Genomic DNA, 24,306 nt, shown 5'->3' with positions numbered 1-24,306 from the left:
AATACAAGTACCATGAAATCCCCGAACCTATCAAAATAAACTTTAAAAGTTTAAACAAAAAGCACCAGGGTGAAGGACTCAAATGAAATACAGTACAACAAAGAAAAGCCTTCTTGTTACATAAACTTTTTCTAGCTGTGTCCAATTCCAGCTGCACAGCAATAAAGGCTATGTGCATGGGAGCATTTTAGCTACTGTGCTGCTGTGCACCTGTGCAGCTTAGAGGGAACAGTGGATACAAGGCTCGGCATCTATTCCATAGACATGTGATTAAACCCCAGTCCGTGGACATGTGACTAAACCCTATTATAAACGCTTGGACTGAAGAGCTAATATCCTCTGGGTTATCAGAACCCATCTGGTATAGGGAAGGAAATTTGTCATCGTTAACCTCATTGACCACTTTGTCATCCAACCCAGAAGAACCTGTTTTAGTCTGAAATGGCCCTGCAGGACTTTTGATTTGAAGATAATGAGTGATGGATGATAAATACTGGTCTTGTCAGGCGTGTTAACAAATCACAACAAAAAAAACAACTTTAATATCTTTCTGGTATTTAAAATTCTGTCAGGGGTTCTAGGTATTCTCAAGCACTTGTTTTCCCTGTCTCTGCTTTAATTGACCTGAAACATTAACCCTGTGTCTGTCTAGATGAGTATTTCCAGCATTTCTGCTGATTTCCTGTATTGCCAGCACCCGTCCCAGCTCAGTTATTAGACACCAGTGACAGTTTCTGAAGCTGTTCATATGTTACCTCTTCTGCTTTGGCTTCAATCTTCTTGTGTGTCAAACCCTCTTGCAGGACCAAGACATGTATACCCAACAACTGCAGACAAACCAAAAGGAAAAGAGAAGTGTATGAAATAATTGAGAATCATTGTCTCAAGAGTCACGAGAAGAAAGAAAGGAGTAAGTTGAAAGGGTGGCTAAGAAGGCATATGGCATGTTAAATACATTTTAAGGAATTTTAAGCATATTCTGCCTGGAAATCAGTGACCAGTGGTTTTCCACAGGTATCTGTTCTGGGACTGCTACCCTCTGATTTTTATAAATGACTCAGATGAGGAAGTGGAAGGAGGGGTTAAAAAGTTTGCAGATGATTTGAAAGTGGGTGGAGTTGTGGAAAGTGTAAAATGTTGTAGGTTGCAACGGGATGTTAACAGGATGCAGAGATTGCCTGAGAATTGGCAGGTGGAGTTCACTATGGACAAATGTGAAGTGATTTGAAGGCAAAGCACAGAGTTAATGGTAAGGGGATTCTTAGAGGTATGGAGAAACTGAGGGATCTTGGGGTCCAATCCATACAGAAATCGCTAAGAAAACATATGGTGTGTTGGTCTTTATATTTTGGGGATTGATTTCAAGAGACGTGAGATAATACTATATAAAACCTTAGTTAGACCAGACATGGAGAATTGTGTTCTGTTTTGGATGCCTCATGATAGGAAGGATGTGGAAGATTTAGAGAGGGTGCAGAGGAGCTATGCCGGATTAGAGAACATGTCTTTTGAGGAAGTATTGAGCAAGCTAGGGCATTTCACCTTGGAGCGAAGGAGGATTAGAGGTAATTGCTTTTTCTCTGTTTCGTAGATGTCTGTGAGGAGTAAGGATTTCAGGTGGTATACTGTATACATTCTCTGATATTAGATTGAACCTTTGATAGATGATGACAATGATAAAAGGCATAGAATGGACAGCCAGCACCTTCTTCCCAGTGCAGAAATGGCTAATATGGGAGGGCGTAATTTTAAGGAGGTTGAAGGATCAAGGGAATACCAGAGGTAGGTGCATGGAGTGTGCTGCTGGGGTGGTGGTGGAGGTGAATACATTAGGGAGGTTTAACAGAATCTTAAATAGGCACATAGATGAAAGAAAAATAGAGGGCTATGTGGGACGGAAGCATTAGATTGATCTTGGGGTAGGTTATAAACTGGTCACAACATCGTGCCCTGCCATCTTTACCTTGGAGATCCATCTGATCTGTTTGTCAACAGTGATGTTGGCACGTCCGTGATTGTCTGCGATGAACTGGATGTTTCCCATGTGCAGAACACTGGCGATGATCCCCAACAGGTTCTGTAGATGGAGGCAAGTTATCAGCAACTAACCACGTGCCAGGGTCTGAACATTATGTTTTTTAATCTAGAGATACAGCATGGTAACAGGTCCTACTGGTCCAACAAGCCAATTACACTCACATGACTAATTATCCTGCTAACACTCATGTCTTTGGAATGTAGGAGGCAATCCACATGGTAAGGGGAGAACGTGCAAACTCCTTACAGACAGCGGTGGATTGAATCATTGTTACGGGTAACATGAACTAGGATAACAGGATAAGTGAGAGAAACAACAACCTGCTATCATTGGGTTTGGGTGCACCCTCATCTCCATTCTGCACGCCACCCTACCATAGGAATGAATTCTCCTTGGGACTCCCTCCATGGGAGATCCATCGAACATCTTCTCATTAACAACACGACAGCCCACCACCAAGCCCACAGGTGAATGAGAAACACTTACATCAATGTCATTTTCTGTAAAATCAATCACAGACAGTGCTTTGCGAACAGTTTTCCAGTCACATTTATCGTTGATTGAGCTCACTTTGGCACACTCACCCTGCGGAGAGACAACAAAAGGAAAATGTTGGAAATCAGGATGGTATGATCGGAAACTGTGGAACAACTTGATGCTAAAGGGTGGGACCCGCTAAATTGAACAGTTCTCCAAGTACTTACGGATTTCTACTTGTTGGGCAACCCCCATGTATCACGGATGCCTCACTTCCACTGTGGTTTTCTGAGTTTGAGAATGACCAGTGAGACCAACATGGGTACCACAGACCCTTGCACATGCAGAGTAGGAATGGCAGACAGAGTCATTGTGTGGGTTTTCTGAGGTGCTCTGCTCCATCGGCCACTTACCTTTGCCTCTGATGCACAGACCAACTGTCTTCCCCACTTTGAGCAGACATGAGGGAGAGATTCCCAGGGGTCTGTGAGGTTGTTGTATTTCTTCAAGGAAGTTTAGGGCACCTTCTTAGATCTTTTCTCTGTTGACTAAGTGATTGCTTCCCCTGACATAGTTAGAATAGACTGTCTATTCCAGGAGCCTCCCATTAGGTACACAGACCAACAGTAGGAAAACTCTACCTTGCCAAGTTTTTAAGTGTTTTCTTCTAATTCACCAATCTTATTTGAAATAAAGAGAGAAAACATTGGAAATCCTCAGCAAATCAGACAGTATCTATATGAAGTGAAACAGAATTCAAGTTTCAGGCTGACGATCCTCTACAGTTTGCAATCTGATTCACTCTGTTTCTCTTCCCACAAATGCTGCCTGACATGCTGAGTGTTTACAGTGATGCTGTTTTTACTTCAGATTTGCTGCATCTGCAGGTTTTTGGTCTTCATTTTAAGGTTGGACCTTTGATTCTTAAAGTTTTAGCAAAAAAAAGAATTTCAGGATGTATATTGTATGCATTTCTCTGACATTAAACATACCTATTGAATCTATTGAAATTTGAGTCATTGAGCATAGGAAAGATCCTTGTTCAGGATGAAATTTGTCTTGCTCTTTAGCTGTAATTGAGTGTGTAAGTACAGCCACCACTGGTTATCACATCAAATATTTCATCTTACTAATTAACTAATGAGCAATTATTTGAATTTACAGAACAATTTCTATTCAGAGGGGAATGACACCTCGGCAAGGGAGAGATGAAAGAATCTACACAATTGGTTGCCTTAATAGAGGAGGGACTGCCCGAACTCATTTCCAACTCCTGCAATTTCTGTTTTATTTCAGAGTTGCATCATCTGCAGTATTTTTACTTTGGGGTGCCTGGAAGGAAGTAGTGCAATTGGTTCTTTCAAAGACCATGTGATACGTCATTGCGACGCTAAAGAACTGGACAGTGGGGATTACCTCAAGATGTGTGTGAAAGAGCTGCCACAAGCACACTGGGTTAATTGGCCTTCATTGTTGGGTGCTTAATTCCATGAAGGTCGGTGTTAGTGTAAAGGTGCAGAGGGCCTGCCTATAGCAATTTTGTGGGGAGAGGTGACTTTAAAGACTAGCTTTATTTTTTGATACAAGTACGCTGAAATGTGGGTTACATGGGGTGTCCAAGGAGGGGTAGCACCTCTGGTGAAGGCGCGATTTTGTATCCATTCTAGGGCAGCTCACTCACTTTGGTTGCCATCAGATGCTCAGCTCTCACCAGGGGCTCTAAATAGCTGTTTGCATGTGACAGTGACCACATCCTGGTACGCTGCTTTGACAAGCGGGCTAGACCAGGCGATGATAGCCTCATACCCTGGAGAGAGAGAAACATGCCTGGCCCAGCATATGAAGTCAACTCTGGCAGACTGGGTGGCTGAGATCTACAGTGAGATCCGATGGCTAGGAAGGCGGCACTGTAACACTCCGTGGACAGAAAAGGGAATGACAAGGCACAGAAGATTTCATGGCCATCCACTGCAACCAAGGAAGACCCCGGTTTGTGACTGGAGCTGGTCTTCTGAGTGCCCAGTGCAACAGTTTTTCCACTTCAGGAGTCGGAGTACAGAGGACTGGTGGACAACTTTGTGGAGTGGTGTGGGTGAAATCATTTGCTCCTGAATGTGGCCAAATCTGGGGAGATATGATTGATTTTAGGAGGAAGAAGAATGAGACAAGTTCTGTATACATTCTGGGAGAAGTAATTGCCGTGGTGGAGGAGTATAAATACTTGGGTGTTTACCTCGACAACGGATTTGATTGGAAAACCAGCAGCATGGCCGTTTACAAGAAAGGGTTGAGCAGACTTTATTCTCTAAGGAAGCTGAGATCCTTCAACATGTGCAGCAGGATATTGGAGATCTTTTACCAGTCTGTTGTGGTGAGTGCGGTCTTCTTTGCGGCTTTATATCGGGGGAGGAGTATTGGTGCTGGAGATGCAAAAAGACTAAATAAACTCATCAGAAAGCCTGGATACGTCCTTGGCTACAACCCAGACTCTTTTGAGTTAGTGATGGAGAGGAGGTCACCAAACAAACTTATCCATTATGAACAATCTGGCACATCCTCTCCATGACCTACTGAATAAGCAATGGAGCACCTTTTCAAACAGACTCATTCAGCTCCGATGTCACAAGGATCATTACAGAAAATCTTTCTTACAAAATGCAATAAGCATGTACAACAGTTCATCTCTGTGTGACAGAAGAACATACATCATGGTGTGTGGCCACATCAGTGGCCACACATTTTAACTTCACGTCCCATTCCTATTCTGATATGTCTATCCATGGCCTCCTCTACTGTCAAAATGAATCCAAACTCAGGTTGGAGGAACAACACCTTATATACCGGCTGGGTAGCCTCCAACCTGATGGCATGAACATTGACTTCTCTAACTTCCATTAATGCCCATCCTCCCCTTCTTGCCCCATCCCTCCCTTCTTACCCCATCCCTGACATATTTAGTTGTTTGCCTGTTCTCCGTCTCCCTCTGGTGCTTCCCCCCCTTTCTTTCTCCCGAGGCCTCCCGTCCCATGATCCTTTCCCTTCTCCAGCTCGGTATCACTTTCGCCAATCACCTTTCCAGCTCTTGGCTTCATCCCACCCCCTCCGGTCTTCTCCTATCATTTCGCATTTCCCCCTCCCCCCACTACTTTCAAATCTCTTACTATCTTTCCTTTCAGTTAGTCCTGACGAAGGGTCTCGGCCCGAAATGTCGACAGTGCTTCTCCTTATAGATGTTGCCTGGCCTGCTGTGTTCCACCAGCATTTTGTGTGTGTTGTTTGAATTTCCAGCATCTGCAGATTTCCTCGTGTTTGCTCATTGTACAATAATTTGTTTTAAAATTTCTTAAATTATTAATGAGAATTATTGCACATTGATAAATTATTATTGTGCATGTTATTATTCTGTACTTTATTATTAGTTAAGTCTGCACAAGTGTGTTTTAAGTGTTGCTGCTGTAAAGATAGAATTTCCCATTTGGGATCAATAAAGTATTTATTATTATTATTATTTCAAAACTCTTCCGTACATGTTTCCTGTTATTGCTGGATACAGTGGACAACCACCATGTCGAAACATGTGAAATACGTCATTTGAGTCAGCAACCAACACACTCAGAGGATGTGAGGGAGCCCAGCAGCAACATAGCATGGCCTCAACTTGCTGACCCTAATCTGGACATGTTTGGAATGTAGGAGGAAACCAGAGCACCCAGAGGAAACCCACTTGGTCATGGGGAGAGTATTCAAACTCCTAATGGACAGGGTTTGTACATTCCATCCAGGATGAGCACAAAGAAACCAACATAGGCCAGAGAGCTCCAGCATGAATTCAGGCCCTTCAGCCCAGCTCATCCATTCTGAACCAGATGCCCACCTAAACTCGTCCCATTTGCCAGGTCAACGTGGAACTGAGGGTTTTACCTGGATAAGGTAGTGGTACTGCAGTGGGTTACGATCCAGACCCAGCCAGCGAAGCAACTCATCCTCGCCTCCCTCCAGCAGCTGGTAGAAGATGTGAAAGTTACGTTCCCCATGGTTCTGGTGAGCCACTCTTGACTTTTCCAGGAGATAACTCAGGATATGACCTCCAACTGGAGCTCCCTGGAAAAGCGCATGGTGTAGCGATTAATACACAGAACAGTACAGGCCCTTCAGTCCACAATGTTGTCCTGACCTTTTAACCTCTAATTTCTAACTAACCCTTCCCTCCCCCATAGCCCTCCATTTTACTGTCATCTAAACAGAGTTTGATGTTAAACATCACAGCATCTAAACAACCCCAAAAGTAATTGTGTTTTTCTGGCGTTTTGAGATACCACATGTCACAGAGAATTTTACCCCAACCCTTTAAACAAGACTTTAGAGCAGACTGTTGAAAGGATCTTTAATAGCCTTGGGGGATGTTCAAAGCAGAAAGGTTCAGTGAGAGAGCTCCAGAGCCAAGTGACTTGGGACTTGAGAAGGTCAGATAGGTACATGGAAGGCATGGGTATGGAGGGCTATGGTCTGGCTGGAGGTTGATAGGGCTAGGCAGTTTAAATGGTTTGGCACAGACTAGATGGGCTGAAGGGCCTATTTCTATACTGTAATTTTCTATGAGTCTATGACCTAATAGTGTAGCCACTAGTTGTGGAGTCATTAAAATCCAGGTGCACAAGGGGCCAAAATGGGTAGAACATCACTATTGAGATGGACTGAGAATGATTACAGTGGGAAGGGTAAAGGTCAGTGGGTGGTGGTCAGGATTGAAGCTCGGGTCATTGGAGTCGTCAGGCAGCAGCTCTACCAACCTGCCACTGTGCTGCCTAAAGAAAAGAATCTTCAAAGCTTTGTCACCTTACTCCTCAGGAAGCTGATGCATTTATTAAGTCCCAATGTTCAACATTTTATCCCGCCAAATGATCTGTTTTTCAGGACGTGGCCCTGAATGGCATCTGAGCTCTTATCTGTTTCACAGCATACCGATATTTGCTTGCCAACATCAAACAATGCTTCTATTCAGTCTCGAATTACTTCACTGTAAATAGTGCTGGAATTTGACACAATTCACTTCAATCTAAATAATTGATCATGAACTGCAACAAGATACTCTTTGACTGGACCACAGGGCAATGTGAATGGGGCTTAATCGTTAGAACAGTCTTGCCAGAAGTCATCGGCAATAAGCCAAGGGCATTAATATTAGTAAATCAGTTCTCCGGAACACTTGAACCACAAGTCAAAAATAGTTCTGGGCAATGTCATTATAATGTGACAGTTCGCAGCAAACAATACGGTTGGCTGTGGAATGAACGCTCCATCCATGAGTACTTGTAAATCCATTGTAAAACATCATCATTATGTGTTGTTTTGTATGACGTGGACAATCATGGTCTTTTGATTGTTCATGGCAAATTTTTCTACAAAACTTGTTTGCTGTTGCCTTCTTCTAGGCAGTGTCTTTTGTGTCCCCAGCCATTACTTCTCAGAGATGGTCTGCCAAACATCAGTGGTCAAATAGCCAGGACTTGAGATATGCAGCACCTGCTCCCATGGCTTCACTTGACTCAGATCGGGTGGGGGGGGGGGGGTGTGGGGTGAGGGGAGACTAAGCAGGTGCTACACCTTGCCCAAGAGTGACCTGCAGGTTGGCAGATGGAAGGAGTGCCTTAGGCCTCTTTTGGTAGGGAAACATCTCCACCCTGTCACCCATAAAGCCTATAAGACCTGAATTTACACTTGGATATTTCTGGGTTTTTTTCTATTTTTGGTATCTGGGCAGAGCCTGTAATGCCAGCATTTATTGTTCACCCCTATTTGCCCTTGGGTTGGTAGTGAACTGCCAGCTTCAACCGCTGCAGTCCTGCAGGTGAAAATGTTACCCCCAAGAAGGACAAGGGCAGCAGCCATAAGGGAGCATGACCACCTTCAGTTACTCCAGCAGACCCAAAATATACCACGAGTCCCTCTTCATTCCTGGGTCTAAACCTTCAAAGGCCCTGCCCAACAGCACTTGTTGCACGTGCATTGAGACAGACAGTGAAATGTGTCATTTGTGTTAACAACTAACACAGTCACAGCTGGATGGGGGGAGGGGGGAGGGGGTGGCAGTCTACGATGTGTCCGGCAGCAACATAACATGCCCACAACTTACTAACCATAATCTATGCATCTTTTGAAATATGGGAGGAAACTGGAGCATTTAGAGGAAATCCACATGGTCATGGGGATTGTCACTGTTTGCAAACATTTGTGCGTTTCCTCCTGGCAGTCTGGCTACCACATGCCAAAGACGTACGAGGTAGGGTCAGTTGTGGGCATGCTCTGTTGGCAGTAGAAGGACAGTGACACCTGTGGGCTACCTTCGGCACATGTTTGGACTGTGATGGTCGTTGATGCAAACTATGTATTTCACTGTATGTTTTGATGTTTCGATGTACATGTGACAAATAAAACGAAACTTGATCTTTACCTTAATCCGCCTGTGGTGCTGCTGGACAGGGAATGGGATATCTTGTGCACATTGCTGTGCAGTTTGGAGGGGAGATTGTAAGTGGTGAAGCTCCCTTGTGTCTTTCTTAGCGGCTGTGGTCTCAGATTCAGGACGTGCTATCAGTGGCCTTGGTGGGAAGGTATACTGCATTTTGTTGATGGTACACACTGCAGACTCTGCTCACTGGTGCATACAGTGAATGCTTGTTGGGGGGGTGGGGTAATGGCATACCAAACCATGGAACCCATTGGCTTTCCTTCTGGGACACCAGGGTACTAAATTAACATTAACCAATTACTGATTTCTACTCCCATCTTCTGTTTAATTCTTCTCATCACTAGTTTTACCCACCATAGCCTTTGAGATAGAAGGTTGAAAAATATCAAGCTCATACCGTATAGCTGAACTGGATGTCCATGTATTTCCCAAACCGGCTGGAATTATCATTCTTGAGTGTCTTGGCATTTCCAAAAGCCTGAAATAATATATGGAGAATTTATACAATAAGTGTTATTGAATAAACACATGTGCTCCTGTACCTAATGAAGTGGCCACTGTGTGCATGTTTCTGGTCTTCTGCTGCTGTAGCCCATCCACTTTAAGGTTTGATGTGTTGTGCATTCAGAGACGCTCTTCTGCACACCACTGTTGTAACACGTGGTTATTTGAGTTACTGTCACCTTCCTGCCAGCTTGAAACAGCCTGGCCATTCTCCTCTGACCTCTCTCATTAATGAGGCATTTTCACCTACAGAACCGCCGCTCACTGGATGCTTTTTTGTTTATCACAACATTCTCTGAAAATTCTAGAGACTGTTGTATGTGAAAATTCCAGGAGATCATCAGTTTCTGAGATACTCAAACCACCCTGCCTGGCACCAACAATCATTCCATAGTCAGTCACTTAGATCACATTTCTTCCCCATTTTGATGTTTGGTCTGAGAAACAACTGAACTTCTTCTTCTTCTTCTTCTTCTATTTCCGGCAGTTTAGACACATCTAGGTGTATTACTGCCCTCCGCAGGATTACAATTAGTTACAGAGTTTCAAGAAACTCAAATTCTCAAATATAAACTAGTCGCATGTAGAAACAGAATAATAAACTTTTCAATCAGATGGTGGTTCTCTTGGTGAACTGAACTTCTTGACCATGTCTGCACGTTTTTATGCATGAAGTTGCTGCCACATGATTGGCTGATTAGATGTTAGCATTACCGAGTAGGTGTACAGGTGTACCTAATAAAGTGGCCACTGAGTGTACATTGGAAGGGGGCTGTGGAATGTAGCTTGTTTACTTTCTCAAAGACAATGCTCCTTTAGAGCTTCTCTTAATGATGTAGCGGTACAGGCTCAATTGGACTGTGGCTGTGCTCAATAAAAGGTTGCTGGAGTTAAGAGCATGCCAGATCTCAATCCTGATGGTTTGTTGAAGGAATTGTTATGGCAGAGAGAAATTAGTCTCTGAGTGACAGGATTATGAGGCCATTAAGAAGGCTGCTTTAAATGATAAGGACAGCTCTCAGCTGGGAAAAGATCCCTCTCAATTTGCAATCTATTACCTTTGAGGAAACAGATGCTTATTTTCTGAAGAGTCAAGAAAATATCTGTAAAATGTCTCAATAAATTTTGTTCTGTAGACTGATTAATGTTCACTGCGCAAAATTACAGTGAGGCCGATCATGGCCATCACCAGTGATACGGAGAACATAATAGACTCCATGAATAAACTCTTCTTGGGCTTCCAGCCAGGTACAGGTAGTGATTTTAACTGATGTTTCAATAACAAACTGTGCCATTTTCATCAGAGATGAAGCCTGGGCATGTCTAGTCTGGTTGTATTTATACCCCCTCCTCATCCTTCTCTCCTGATTGGTTAGTCCTCATCCAGTCAGGTTTCCGCTGTCCTACCTTGTTTACAATTGAATTCCAGTTCATACTTAGAGCAAGACCGTTGTCTTTGTTAAAGTTCTTTTCCTCTGGTTTTATTTCAATGACTTCCTTCACCAGACGGTCCCAAAAGCCATTGGCAGGGCACAGTAGTTTTGTGCTGTCGACATCAATCCCCTGGCCATTGTGAATGTTCTGCTACCATCGATTTCTCCGGGTAACCCAAATGGATACGCTTCCTGTGCTCCTTGATGTGGGTTTCCACTGTGTATCCCCCCGGCTGATATACACTGTGCCAATCTTGAAGAATTACCAGATTACTCCCATCCACAAACCCGTAAGGAATTAAATCACAGCTTATGTGAGTCAAAGATGACTTGGCTGGCATTTACAGGACTCCCTGTGAACGTGGAGCAGCATATATTGGCCAGACTGTCTTTCTGCCCCTTCCATTGGGTAGAAGATACAAAAGCCTGATAGCATGTCATTTACCATCAGGCTCAAGGAAAGTGTCTACTGAATGGTCCCTTTGAATTCTTGACCTCAAAATCTATCTTGGCGTGGCTCTTGCTCCTTATTGTTGGCCTGCACTGCACTTTCTCTGTAACTGTGACACTGTATTCTGCATTTGTTCTTCACTTTCCTGCACAAAAGTCATCTAATTCAGGGCTGGTGTGATCAACAGGTAACAGACATACAGAATTACAGAAGACTATTGTTCAGAAGGAAACCCTACAGCCCAATGTGTCGGTGCTAGCCAAAGAAAAAAATCTCTAATTTCTAACAGGAATAAATTTAACATGATTTACATTTTTGGGAAAACAGAAACACAGCCTATGGCTCTAAAGATAAAGATAAATGAATGAAGTGGAAGAACAAAGATATCTGGGCAACTTATTGATGTGATTAAAGATCACATTTTTGACTCAGCAGCAGTAACATAAGAATTGTTGGGGTTCATTGCAATCATGAAATTCAAAGAATGTACTACAAGTTTGTTTAAGGCTCTGGAACACAAACTATTAAGAAATATTCTGCTTAAAAAGACTTACTGTACTTCATGTTTCAAAATCTTCCAAATCGTTTTAATTCTAATTAAACATCAGTAGATATGTAGGTCCAGATATGATATAGGAAATGTGGCTGAGCAAACTCTAATAAGTAGCAATGAGAAACAAGACAATATTTTGTTTCAATGGGGGATGAAGGATAAATATTGCCCAAGAGATTGGGAGTTTACCTCCTTTTTTCAGAATGAAAGAGAGAGTTTTGAAATATGTTTACATAAATGGGAATGTTAACATCTCATTTGTAATAACACCGTTTTTCAGCACTCCCTATATAACACAATTCTTGTGAGCGTCTCAGCAAGACCAGCACTATGGATAGAGGCACCCCTCAACCATCAGTTTCTTCAACCAAAGTGGATAACTTCACTTGCCCCATTGTTGAAATGTTCCCACAACCAATGGACTCGCTTTCAAAGACTCTTCATCTTATGTTCTTGATGTTTATTGCTTGCTTATTTATTTATCTATCTATCTATCTATTTATTTATTTATTTATTTATCTTCCGCGAAATTATTTATTTGTTAATTAATTATTTCTCCTTTTTATATTTGCAGAGTTTGTTGTCTTCTGCATTCCAGTTGAATGTCCAAGTTGGGTGGTCTTCCATTGATTTTTCTATTGAGTATGCCCACAAGAAAATGAATCTCAGGGTTGTATATGGTGACATAAATGTACTTTGATAATAAATTTACTTTGAGCTTTAATAAGTCATTGTTCTCCATTCTGCACTCACCTCCAGCACAGGGTTTGACAGCAAGAGACGGTCTCGCACCACCTGCAGCTGTTCTGTGGTCTGGCAGGTCTTGGCATAGAACTCCAGGATTTTCTTCGAGGCCTCGGTCTTCCCTGCTCCGCTCTCTCCAGAGATCAGGATGAAATGGTTGTTGTACTCTGTGCACATCACGCGATATGCATTGTCCGCGACTGCGTAGCTGAAGGGAATAGATAACATTTGGTAACAAGTTATTTTAGCACCCAAATCCAGGAATTCCATCATCTAGAAAATGCAGGGGAACACAATCTCTGCCAAGTTCTTCCCTAACTTACAGACCATCCTCACCAGGATCCATAACAAATATACCTTCATTGAAGTGACACAATCCTTAAGTGTCCATGGATGTTTAGAGAAAGGAGAGGCTGTAGAAGAGACTTACAAGGATGTTGTCTGGTCTACAGGGCCTCAGTTATAGACAGAGGTTGCCCACATTGGACCTTTATTCTCTGAAGCCTAGGAGATTGAGGGATGACTTCATAGAAGTTTATAAAGTCATGAGGGCTATGGATAAGGTGGATGATCACAGTCTTTTCCTCAGGGCTGGGGAATCGAGAACTAGATGTAGGGCCTTCCCCATTGGAATGAAAGAGGGTGAGAGGTGACTTGTTAGAGGCGTACAAGATGAAAAGAGCTATAGATTGAGTAGACAGATAGAGATTTTTTTCCAGGGTGGAAATGGCTAATACAATTATAATGTGATTGGAGGAAAGTAGAGGAGGGCTTACCAGTGACAAATTCTTTACGCAATGAAATGCCCTGTCCAGGCTGATGGTAGAGGCAGATAGATTTTGGGCATTTAAGAAACTTTTGGATAGGCACATGGACGATAGAAAAGTTGAATGTAATACGAGAGAGAAGGGTTAGATTGATCTTAGTGTAAGTTGAAAGGTTGGCAAAATATCATGGTCCAAAGGGCCGGTACTGTGTTGTAAACATCAACAGTATGTTCGGCAACTTCTTTACAGTGAGTATCTGGAATGAGCTGCCAGAGGAAGTTTTCAAGGCAGGTAAGAGGCATTTGAACAGGTACATGGAGGGGAAGGGCTAAGATGGTAATGGGTTATGAGCTGTCACTCCCTGGTTTGACTGTTTAAAATGTATCATCTCACATTTATCCAAGTTCAAATCCATTTGCCATTCCTCAGCCAACATCCACAGCTGATCTAGGTCTCTTTGTAATTCATTGTAACCTGACTCACTATCAATCATTTTCATCAGTCTGTGCCATGTTGCATTGACATGGGCAATCATGGACCATGATTGTTCTTGGCAAATTTTCCAACAGAAGTGGTTTGCCATTGCCTTCTTCTGGGCAGTGTCTTTACAAGACAGGTGACTCCAGCAGTTATCAAAGCTCTTCAGAGATTGTCTGCCTGGCATCAGTGGTCATATAACCAGGACTTGTGATATGCACCAGCTGCTCATACAACCATCCGCCGACTGCTCCATAGCTTCACATGACCCTGATCGGGGGTGGTGGGGGAGGGGAGCTAAGCAGGTGCTACACCTTACCCAAGGGTGACCTGCAGGGAAGGAGTGCCTTATCTTCACCCTGCCACCCACTCACTATCAGTAAGATCCCCTAACTTACATGCTAATTATACCATATACATTTGTATCCAGATCATTTATATAAATAATGAATAACAGAGGTGCCAACACTGACCCCAGGGACACTCCTCTAGTCACAGGCCTCCAGTTGGAGAATTGACCGACAACTGCCACCCTTTGCTGTCAATCATTGAACCGATTCTGATGAATGCAGGCATCAGAAAATGCCTTAAAACTCATGGGAGACCCAACAACCCAGTGAAGAGAGAAGCCCAGCCAATGTCCACAATTGATGACTATTCATGATATTTGAGGTAAGCGGGATTTAAGCAAGCCCAGAGTCAGGGAAATATAGGCATAAAATGAAATGGATTAAGTGAAATGGGATTGGATTGGGAGCAATGGACAGACCTCAGCAACTGAAACTGGAATCAGATATTATAGTTTGCTAGAGAAACTGGAAGAAAATGTGGGGGCCAAGCCCTGGGGTATATTTAAAGTTGAGGTTGATAGCTTCTTGATTAGTCAGGGCATTTAAAGTTATGGGGAGAAGGCAGGAGAATGAGTTTAAGAGGGATAATAAATCAGCTATGGCAGAATGGCAGAGTAGACTCAATGGGCCGAATGGCCTAATTATGCTTCTAATTCTATGTTTTATGGTCTCATTGACTCAAGTCAGGCAACATCTATGGAGGGGAATAAATAGACGATGTTTCAGGCTGAGGAAGATGATGATCAGGAGAGAGGAGGTTTTTGTAGAGACTCTTCAGTAAGTGACTCCTCAGTCCATTATCCTTCTCTTTAGCCCTGTCAGTTTAATCCCTCAGTTTATCCAATCTGAAAATCACAATTAAGTTCTTTAGGCAGCATTATAAAATCGAGTTTATAAAACTCTTCATTTCCTGCTGATTACTCTGTGTGGCTCTATCACCAATCCCCAACGCCCTGACTAATGAAAAGATTTCCATCCTGACACTCTGAATAGCACTGTAAATTGTTGTAAAACATTTAGGGGAAAATGAGGGTGGTGATTAAAAGTGGCCCCCTCCTGCAGAAATTCTGTCAGGGAGGACGCGGAGAAAGAAACAGAAAATCATTTACAATCCTACAACTTACATATGAGGTGGGAGTTCAAAGAAATTCACTCCTTGGTACAGCTCCTTCTTTTTGGGGGTGTATATATCTAGCTCTTTGTACGGATTCACAGACACCAGCAGAGTGCCGATATATGTCTGAGGAATAAAAGAGGAAAGTCAGGATGAAATGTTTTAAACAAATAGTTACGGATACGTTCACATTTCAGTACTTTTCAAAACTTTGATTAAGTGATAAAATGCTTAGAGATATTTCTTTGTGTTTAAACTGCTTCATAAATACCAGTTATCAATATGCTTGGGCATCAATGGTCAGGCACTGGTCCTATAATCTGTATCTGACAATATACACAGACCTGGTTCAAGGTGCTGAATTTTCTTGGGCTGTGACTACAATACCTACTCTACCCTCTGACTGTGTAGGGCCATCTCAATGACATATTGACTGAACTGTCAAGAGCTTCTGGTTTTGCTCAGAAGTACCAGTCCAGACATTGTCCTAACTCCCTGAGCAAATTGTCCCGTTCAAAGTTCCAGGTTGCTTGCCTGGATCCTGTGAATTACACCAGCACCTAAAAAGGTAATGTAGTGGTTAAAACAATGCTATTAAAGCTCGGGCATTGGAGTTCGGAGTTCAATTACAGTGTTGCCTGTAAGGAGTTTATAAAATCTCTCCATGATTGTTTCCTCTAGGTCCCCGGTTTCCTCCCACAATCCAGTGACATACTAGTTAGTAGGTTAATTGGCCATTGTAAAGTATCCTGAGATTAGGTAGGGATAAATCGGTGGGTTGCTGGGCGGTGTGGATCATTGGGACAGGTTGTCCTGTTCTGAGCTGCATCTCTGAATAAAATAACACCAGATTCTTCTCATTGCTATCATCAGGAAGGAGATACAGGAGCTGAAGACACACACACAACACAGATTCTTCTCCTCTGCCATCAGATTTCTGAATAGACCATAGGCCAATGAACACTACCTCACCTTTTCAGCTCTTTTCACACTATTTATTTATATATATATATATTTCTTACCGTAACTTATAGTAATTTTTATGTACTGCTGCTGCAAACCACTTATTCAAAGATTTCAAAGATTCAAAAACTTTATTGTCAGTCTAACCGTACATCAGCTCTGCAGGGCAGAATGAGACAGCGTTTCCCAGGAGCAGTGCAATCATAACATAATAAACGCAACACTAAATAATAAACATAACAATAAATTGTAAAACACAACAGCCACATGTCAGTTCAAATCAAGTTATAAGTGTCCAGTGCAAGTTAAAAGTGTCCAAAGCAGAGTCAGGTACAGCAGCTATTTAGCAGTCTGACTACCTGTGGGAGGAAGCTGTTTAGTAGCCTTGTGGTTTTAGTTTTGATGCTCCTGTAACGTTTACCTGATGGCAGAAGAACAAACAGTTCATGGAGAGGGTGTGAGGGGTCTTTAATGATGTACCGTGTCTTCTGGAGGCATCGACTCTGAAAGAGGTCTTGGACAGAAGGTAGGGAGACCCCAATAACCTTCTCTGCTCCCCTAACCACCCTCTGCGAGGCTTTTTTGTCGGCAGCACTGCATCTGGAGTACCAGGTTGTGATGCAAAAGGTCAGCACACTCTCAACCACCCCTCTGTAGAATGTAGTTAAGATGTTAGTGGGCAGTGATGCTTGTTTAAGCTTCCTCAAAAAGTGCAATCTCTGCTGGGCTCGTTTCACAATCCCAGTGGTGTTCCTGGACCAGGTGAGATTGTCTGAGATCTGCACCCCAAGGAACTTGATGTTTTCCACTCTCTCCACTGTGGAGCCGCTGATGCTGAGGGGTGTGTGCTCAGGCTGAGACCATCTAAAATCGATGATCATCTACTTGGTTTTGGTGACATTAAGCATCAAGTTGTTGTCACTGCAACAGCTCTCTAGGTGTTTAACCTCCTCCCTGTACATTATTTCATCATTTTCGCTGATGAGCCCCATCACTGCGTTATCATCAGCAAATTTAATGATCAGGCTCTCCTTCAATCAGGCTGCACAGTCATGTGTTAGCAGTGTAAACAGCAATGGGCTAAGCATACAGCCTTGTGGGGATCCAGTGCTCAGTGTGATGGAGTCAGAGATGTTCCTGCCAACACAGACTGACTGTGGTCTCTGTCAAGAAATCCAGAATCCAGCGACACATGGCAGTGTTAAGGCCAAGCAGCGACAGTTTCTCCAGTAGTCTCTGCGGGATGATGGTATTGAATGCTTATGTCAGTGATGATAAACCTGATTCTAATTCTGAACTCGTTCCGGGTTTTGATTGGGGATCCTTCTGCCTGAGGTGCAGATGCTCCTGACTTTAGGTATGCTGGTGAGTACTGAACAGTGGTCAAAGATAGGCCCTATTTCAAAAGGCCAAAGTATACATTTTCAGCTTTCCCAAAGCCCGTAGACCATAAGAGTATTAGATAGAGGAGCAGATTTAGGCCATTCATCCAACCAAGTCTGCTCTGCCATTCAATCATGGCTGAGTTTTTTAAACCCCACTCTCCTGTCTTTTACCTTTAACCCTTAACCCCCTTACCAATCAAGGGGCTTAATCTCTGCCTTAAATATAACTTATGACTTGAGCTTCACATCTGTCCTTGGTAATAAATTCCACAGATTCATCATCTTCTGACTAAAAAAATTCCTGCTCATCTCAGTTCCAAAGGGATGTCCCTTTATTCTAAGACTGTATCCTCATATTCTAGGCTCTCCTACCTTAGGACACATCCTCTCCACATCCACACTGTCCAGGCCTTTCAGAATGCAATCTCCCTTCATTCTTCTGAACCCTAATGAGTTCGGGCACAAGGGCATCAAACGCTCCTCAGATTAGATCTTAAAGATCTTTCTTTCCCAGCATCATTGATAGACTCCTGGTGCTGAGACACGGGACCAGATTATTGCAAGCTTAGTCCCTGTCCTGTGCTATGTTAAAGTGAAACATAACCAAACCCAGCTAGAGTAATGTTAGTTTATCATACATCATCATCATTATGTGATGTGTCATAAGACATGGGTGATTAAGCTCTTTGACCTTGATTGTTCTTGGCAAATGTTCTATAGAAGCAGTTTGCCTTCTTCTGGGCAGTGTGTTTACTAGACGAGTGACCCCAGCCATTATCAATATTCTTCAGAGATTGCCTGCCTGGTGTCAGTGGTCACGTAACCAGGATGTGTGATCGATACCAGCTGCTCATACAACCATCCACCACCTGCTCCCATGGCTTCACCTGACCCTGACTGGGGGTCTTACACCTTGTCCAAGGGTGACATGCAGAAGGGAAGAAGCGCCTTACCCATGCTTGGGTACAGAGAGAGACGTATCTCCACCCCACCACCCAAACAATCAAACAGATCAAGTAAAAAACGTCTGTCAAATCCAATAGCAGTTTTCAAGTGAGCATATGTGTAAGGGAAGGAGAGGTTTTACAATTGCAGATGGCCTGCAGATTCACTCAGCCTGTATCTGGGAATGTGAGATGCTCAGACTTAGCTCAGCCCACACCCACTTCAGGAGAGCAGAACAGACAACAAAAATTTCCACCCTCATTCCTTCGATCACCAGCAAGAACATTCCTTTGAATAAATGGGACAATGTTCCAAATAAACTCTAGTCTTTATCAGAAAAACATTATTTCCAGTAACTATAATTTCCTGCTATGACCAAAAGGAAATTAGAAACAGCTTCCTGCCTTATTTGCAGTCCTTACACTAGTTAGAATTATTAAAGCCCATTTATCTATTAGTGTTTTCCTGTGTCAGGAATAGACAAGGCGTCAGTCACGGCATCTTCAGCTTCCTTTATTCTCAATGTCTGTAGCTGGGAGAGCAGCAAGCTTGATCCCACCCTCTACACAAGCTCTCCCCTGTCCCTGTCCCACATCTATTTATTTAGAGATACAGCATGGTAGCAGACCCCTCCAGCCCGAGGAGACCACACTGCCTAGTTACACCCATATAACCAATTAACCTAGTCTTTGGAGTGTGGGAGGAAACCGGAGCACTTGGAGTAAACCCATGCAGTCACAGGGAGAACATACTAGCTCCACACAGACAGCAGTGGGAATTGAACCTGGCTCGCTGGTGCTACAATAGCTTTACACTAACCATTGCGCTATCACGACACTGATTTCCATCTCACTTTTTAAGAAAAATCAGCTAAACATCTAATCATATCAAATGTCTTCTCCCTTGATTCAGGGTCAATTTTGTCTGACAGCATTCTCTGCAAAGTCCTTTGGGAGGCTTTATTGTATTAAAGCAGGAGTTCCCAACTTGGGGTCCAGACACCCCTTGCTTAATGGTATTGGTCCATGGCATAAAAAAGGTTGGAAACACCTGCATTAAAGCAAGGGCACAGGTGGGAGCTAGTGGTGGAGACAATATCCCTGTTTAGAGTAGCTGGGCCACTTCTGCACTGGGTTTGGCTTTCTTCTTGTAGCTAGAGTGAGCTCAAGAGCATATTAACTAAGAAAAAGATTCACTTAAATTGAGTGATAAGCTCTACTGGGCTACTTTTCTTTGTAGGAAAAGATGGTAAAGGACAGCAGTTACATAGATGAGGTCCTCCCGGAAGCGTTTACGAAGGTTATCCAGAAAGGCAATCTCGCTGGTGTAAGAATCGAGCAGCACAAAATCCTGCACCCCCACTCTGTCTCGGGCTGTCAGAGCTCCTTCCATGTTCACTTGGAATCTGCCTTCTGTTTGCTTCTTCTGGAAGAGAAAGAGAGAGGAGCGTGACAAAGAAACACTGATACCACATATACACTCCATGACCACTTTAGGATACGAGCCAAACACAGGTAAATCTGACTAGCTCATATGAGAAACTTGGTTGGCATGGACCAGTTGGGCTGAAGGGCCTGTTTCTGTGCTGCATGAATCTCTGACTCTACAATAGGTATATAGAAAAAGAAAATTAAATAAACTAAATAGTGCAAAGAGAGGTGGAAAAAGTTCATGGGCTTAGTGCCCATTCTGAAATCTGATGGCAGAGGGAAAGAAGGTGTTCCTGGAACGTTGAGTGTGTGCCTTCAGGCTCCTGTACCTCCTTCCTGATGGTAGCAATGAGAAGAGGGCATTCCTGGGTGATTAGGGTCCTTGATGATAGATGCTGCCTTTCTGAGGTGTTACTTCTTGAAGATGTCCTGGATGCTGGAGAGGCTAGTTACCGTGTTGGAGCTGGGTGAGTTTACAACTTTCTGCAGCTTACTTCGATCCTGAGCAGAAGCCCTCCCCCAACATACCAGACAGTGATTCAACCAGTTAGAATGCTCTCCATGGTGCATCTGTAGAAATTTATGAGTGCCTTTGGTGACATATCAACTCTCCTCAAACTCTTATTGACTATAGCCACTGGTGTGCCTTCTTTGTAACTGCAGGCCCAGGATAGATCCTCAGAGATGATGACACCCAAGAACTTGAAAATGCTCACTCTTTCCACTCTGATCCCTCAATAAAGACTGGTGTGTGTTCCCTCGACTTCCCTTTCCTGAAGTCCATGATCAATTCCTTTGTCTTACAGATGCTGAGTGCAAGGTTGTTGTTTCAACACCACTCCACCAACTGATCTATCTTGTACCATCTGAAATTCTGCCAACAATAGTTGTGTCATCAGATTTATAGATGGCATTTGGGCTGTGCCTAACCACACAACCGTGGATGTAGAGAGAGTAGAACAGTAGGTAAAGCACACATCCTTGAGGTACGCCAGTATTGGTTGTCAACTAGGAGATGTTATTTCTGATCCACGCTGAGTCTGGTTTCTCAGTGAGGAAGTCAGGGATCCAGATGCCCGAGGGAGGTACAGAGGCCCAGGTTTTGGATCTTCTGGAACAGTTCAGATTGGCAATAACATCTCCTCCATGATTTCCACCAGCACAGGGCTGTGTGCCTAGCTCCCTGCTCTACTCTCCTTACACCTATGACTGTGTAACTAAGCACAGCTCCAATACCAGATTTCAGTTTGCTGACAACACCACCGTTGTTGACGGAATCAAAGGTGGTGATGAATCAGCATACAGGAGGGAGGTTGAAAATCTGGCAGAGTGGTGTCACAACAGCCTCTTCCTCAATGTCAGTAAGACCAAGGAGCTGATTGTTGACTTCAGGAGGAGAAACCCAAAGGTTTATGAGCCAGTCCTCATCAGAAGATCAAAGGTGGAGAGGGTCAGCAACTTTAAATTCCTAGCTGTTATTATTTTGGAGGACCCAGTACATTAGTGCAATTGCATAGAAAGCACAGCAGTGCCTCTACTTCCTTGGGAGCTTACAAAGATTTGGCATGACATCTAAAACTTTGACAAACTTTTATTGATCTGTAGTGGAGAGTATATTGACTGGCTGCATCTCAGTCTGGTATGGAAACACCAATGTCTATGAAAGGAAAATTCTACAAAAAGTAGTGGACACAGCCCACTCCATCAAAGATAAAGCCCTCCCCAGCATTGAGAACATCTACTTGGAGTGCTATATCAGGAAAGCAGCATCCATCATCAGGGACCTCCACCATTCAGGACATGCTCTCTTCTTACTGCTGCATCAGGAAGAAAGTACAGGAGCCACAAGACCCACAGCACCAAGTTCAGGAACAGTTATTACCCCTCAGCCATCAGGCTCTTGAACTTAAGGTTCTATCCCTCAGCAGACTATGAATCTGGTTTGGATATGTTCAGTATATTATCAAAGGCACACACCCATTTATTCAGGTCAGGATGAAGTCAGTGATATTGCAATGAATACACGGAGTGATGTGGGCTGAAATAGGCACAGTGACATTACAGGGCATTCAATAATGCTGTTGCACGAAAGTCATGTTGTAAGGTTGGAGTCTTGATGGGACTTCTACAAACAGCACCAGTATCCAAAGAACTCTGTTCTATTGTAAGTAGAAATTACACAAGGACGCCTGGGCTGTTAGTCAGTAACATGGAGAAGGAGGAGTTACCAGTAAGAGAGGGTCTAGGATATGAGATAGTCCTGATGAAAGTGTGTGGAGCCAAGGGCTCAGAGACAGATTACTGCACCATGCTGAATTATAATTGAGTAGAGGTTTGAAGACGTTAAAGATGTTAAATCCCCATCACCCAGGACATGTAACACACACAAAATGCTGGAGGAACTCAGCAGGTGAGGCAGCATCTATAGAAAAAGTACAGTCGATGTTTTGGGCCGAGATCCTTTAGCAGGACCTGCCGAAGGGTCTCGGCCTAAAACATCGACTGTACTCTTTTCCATAGATACTGCCTGGCCTGCTGGGATCCTTGAGTATTTTGTGTGTGTTGCTTGGGTTTCCAGCATCTGCAGATTTTCTCTTGTTTGTGACCCAGGACATGACTTCTTCTCATTGTTACCATCAGGGAGGATGTGCAGTTGGGTTATAATTAAATATCCTCACAATAATTCCCAGAGAAACACCACAGAATTATTATTCATTAAGGTTATTAAATTAGGACACAATCAGGTGCTGATTATTTTTCTAAGATCTGTTAGGACCCGATTATGACCTACTAACATTTTTATTTTGTTTCCAGGATTTTCTTATTGAGTAATAACACAGCTAGACAGGGGCTTGTATCATGTTTTGTAACTCCAAAGTTAATCAGGAGAAAAGCACAGAAGCCTGGATAACGTGTGTACTTCATTTTACTTTAGTGAGACGTGCACGTATAACATGGCGGCATGATGACGTATGCCATTCACGTACTTCTATATAAACAAAAAACACTTATTTTATTTATGTAAACAAAAAACTTATTCAAACAATATATTTACAATATTACTGAAATATTGCAGAAATATTAAATACACAACACTCATCCCTGTTTAGCTATAAACTCTAATTCAATAGAGAATGTATTTCAACTTAAATATGTATGATATTGTTCTCTAGTCCATATACATACACATGTACATGCAGTACATACTTTTGTGTGGTTATGTCTTGCCTGATGGGGGGGAGGGGTCACTGCTTGGCAGGTGAGACTCATGGCTGTGAAACAACCTCAGGTTCCAGGGCCTCCTCCATGGTGGTAGCAGAAGTTGACTCTGGGACTGCAGGATGTGGTTCTGACAGCACTGGACACCTTTCTTCTCTGACACTTGACTCTGCTCTCCTCAACTGATTGATGTGTCATTTCCAGATGATATTAGACAAAATCTCCACATGATATCAGACAAAATCTCCACATGGCATCAGACACGATCTCCATATGGTATCAGACACGATCTGCACGTGGTATCAGACACAATCTTCACTGTGTAGGACAGTGGTCCATTTCTGTCCTTAGTCTTTCCTAGCATCCACTTTTGATCAACTCTGTAGTCCCTTGCCAGGACTGCTTGTCCAGGAGTGACACATCAAACCTTATTGTTTGAGGAGCCCTCAATTTGTCTCAGCTATTTGTCATGCATACTCCTTTTGAGATCCAAGCATGAGTGCAAGGGATGACCCAGGAACAGCACTGGTGAGTTATTGGTTGTGGAGTGTGCTGCATTGCGATACCCAAGCAGGAAATGACAAGCTTCTGATTCAGTCTCAGTGTGGTGTGTTCCGCTGACATTGCTCACAGTGCGTTCTTTAGATGCTGAACAAGCCATTTGTAGCTGGGTGGTATGGTGCAGATGTAATATGTCTTATTCCATTCATTTTCAGGAATGACTGAAACTGTTCCGCAACAAACTGTGATCCATTGTCACTGACTAAGTGATCTGGAACATCAGTCCTTGAGAAGAGGCTTCTCAACACATCAACAGTGTGCAGAGTTATGGTGGAGGCTGTTGGGAACACTTCTGGCCACTTTGTAGCTGCATCCACTACCACCAGGAAACTTGTGTCCATGAATGGTCCGGCAAAATCTACATGAATCCTCTGCCAGGACAATGCGGACCATTCCCAGGGATGAAGTGGCATTGCTCTTGGCATC

At 43.2% G+C, this 24,306-nt stretch overlaps 1 protein-coding gene across 1 annotated transcript in view; it reads right to left on the bottom strand.

Annotated features, from left to right (window-relative positions):
- myo1ha (myosin IHa) overlaps nucleotides 1–20,095 on the bottom strand; it is an 88,086-nt gene extending 67,991 nt beyond the window's left edge. The window contains exons 1-8 of the mRNA XM_073066982.1: nucleotides 19,937–20,095; nucleotides 15,388–15,503; nucleotides 12,679–12,877; nucleotides 9,382–9,462; nucleotides 6,437–6,616; nucleotides 2,525–2,623; nucleotides 1,964–2,077; nucleotides 756–827 (exon numbers count right to left, since the gene is read on the bottom strand). Of these exons, the coding sequence (XP_072923083.1) occupies nucleotides 756–827; nucleotides 1,964–2,077; nucleotides 2,525–2,623; nucleotides 6,437–6,616; nucleotides 9,382–9,462; nucleotides 12,679–12,877; nucleotides 15,388–15,503; nucleotides 19,937–20,062 (987 nt within the window). The 5' untranslated portion in view covers nucleotides 20,063–20,095. The remainder of the gene's footprint in view (nucleotides 1–755; nucleotides 828–1,963; nucleotides 2,078–2,524; nucleotides 2,624–6,436; nucleotides 6,617–9,381; nucleotides 9,463–12,678; nucleotides 12,878–15,387; nucleotides 15,504–19,936) is intronic.
- Nucleotides 20,096–24,306: the final 4,211 nt, after the last annotated feature.

This window comes from Hemitrygon akajei, chromosome 14, assembly GCF_048418815.1.
Source record: "Hemitrygon akajei chromosome 14, sHemAka1.3, whole genome shotgun sequence".
Lineage (NCBI taxonomy): Eukaryota > Metazoa > Chordata > Chondrichthyes > Myliobatiformes > Dasyatidae > Hemitrygon > Hemitrygon akajei.
The sequence above is the reverse complement of the archived record's forward strand: the minus strand, read 5'-3'. Positions and strand labels throughout refer to the sequence as shown.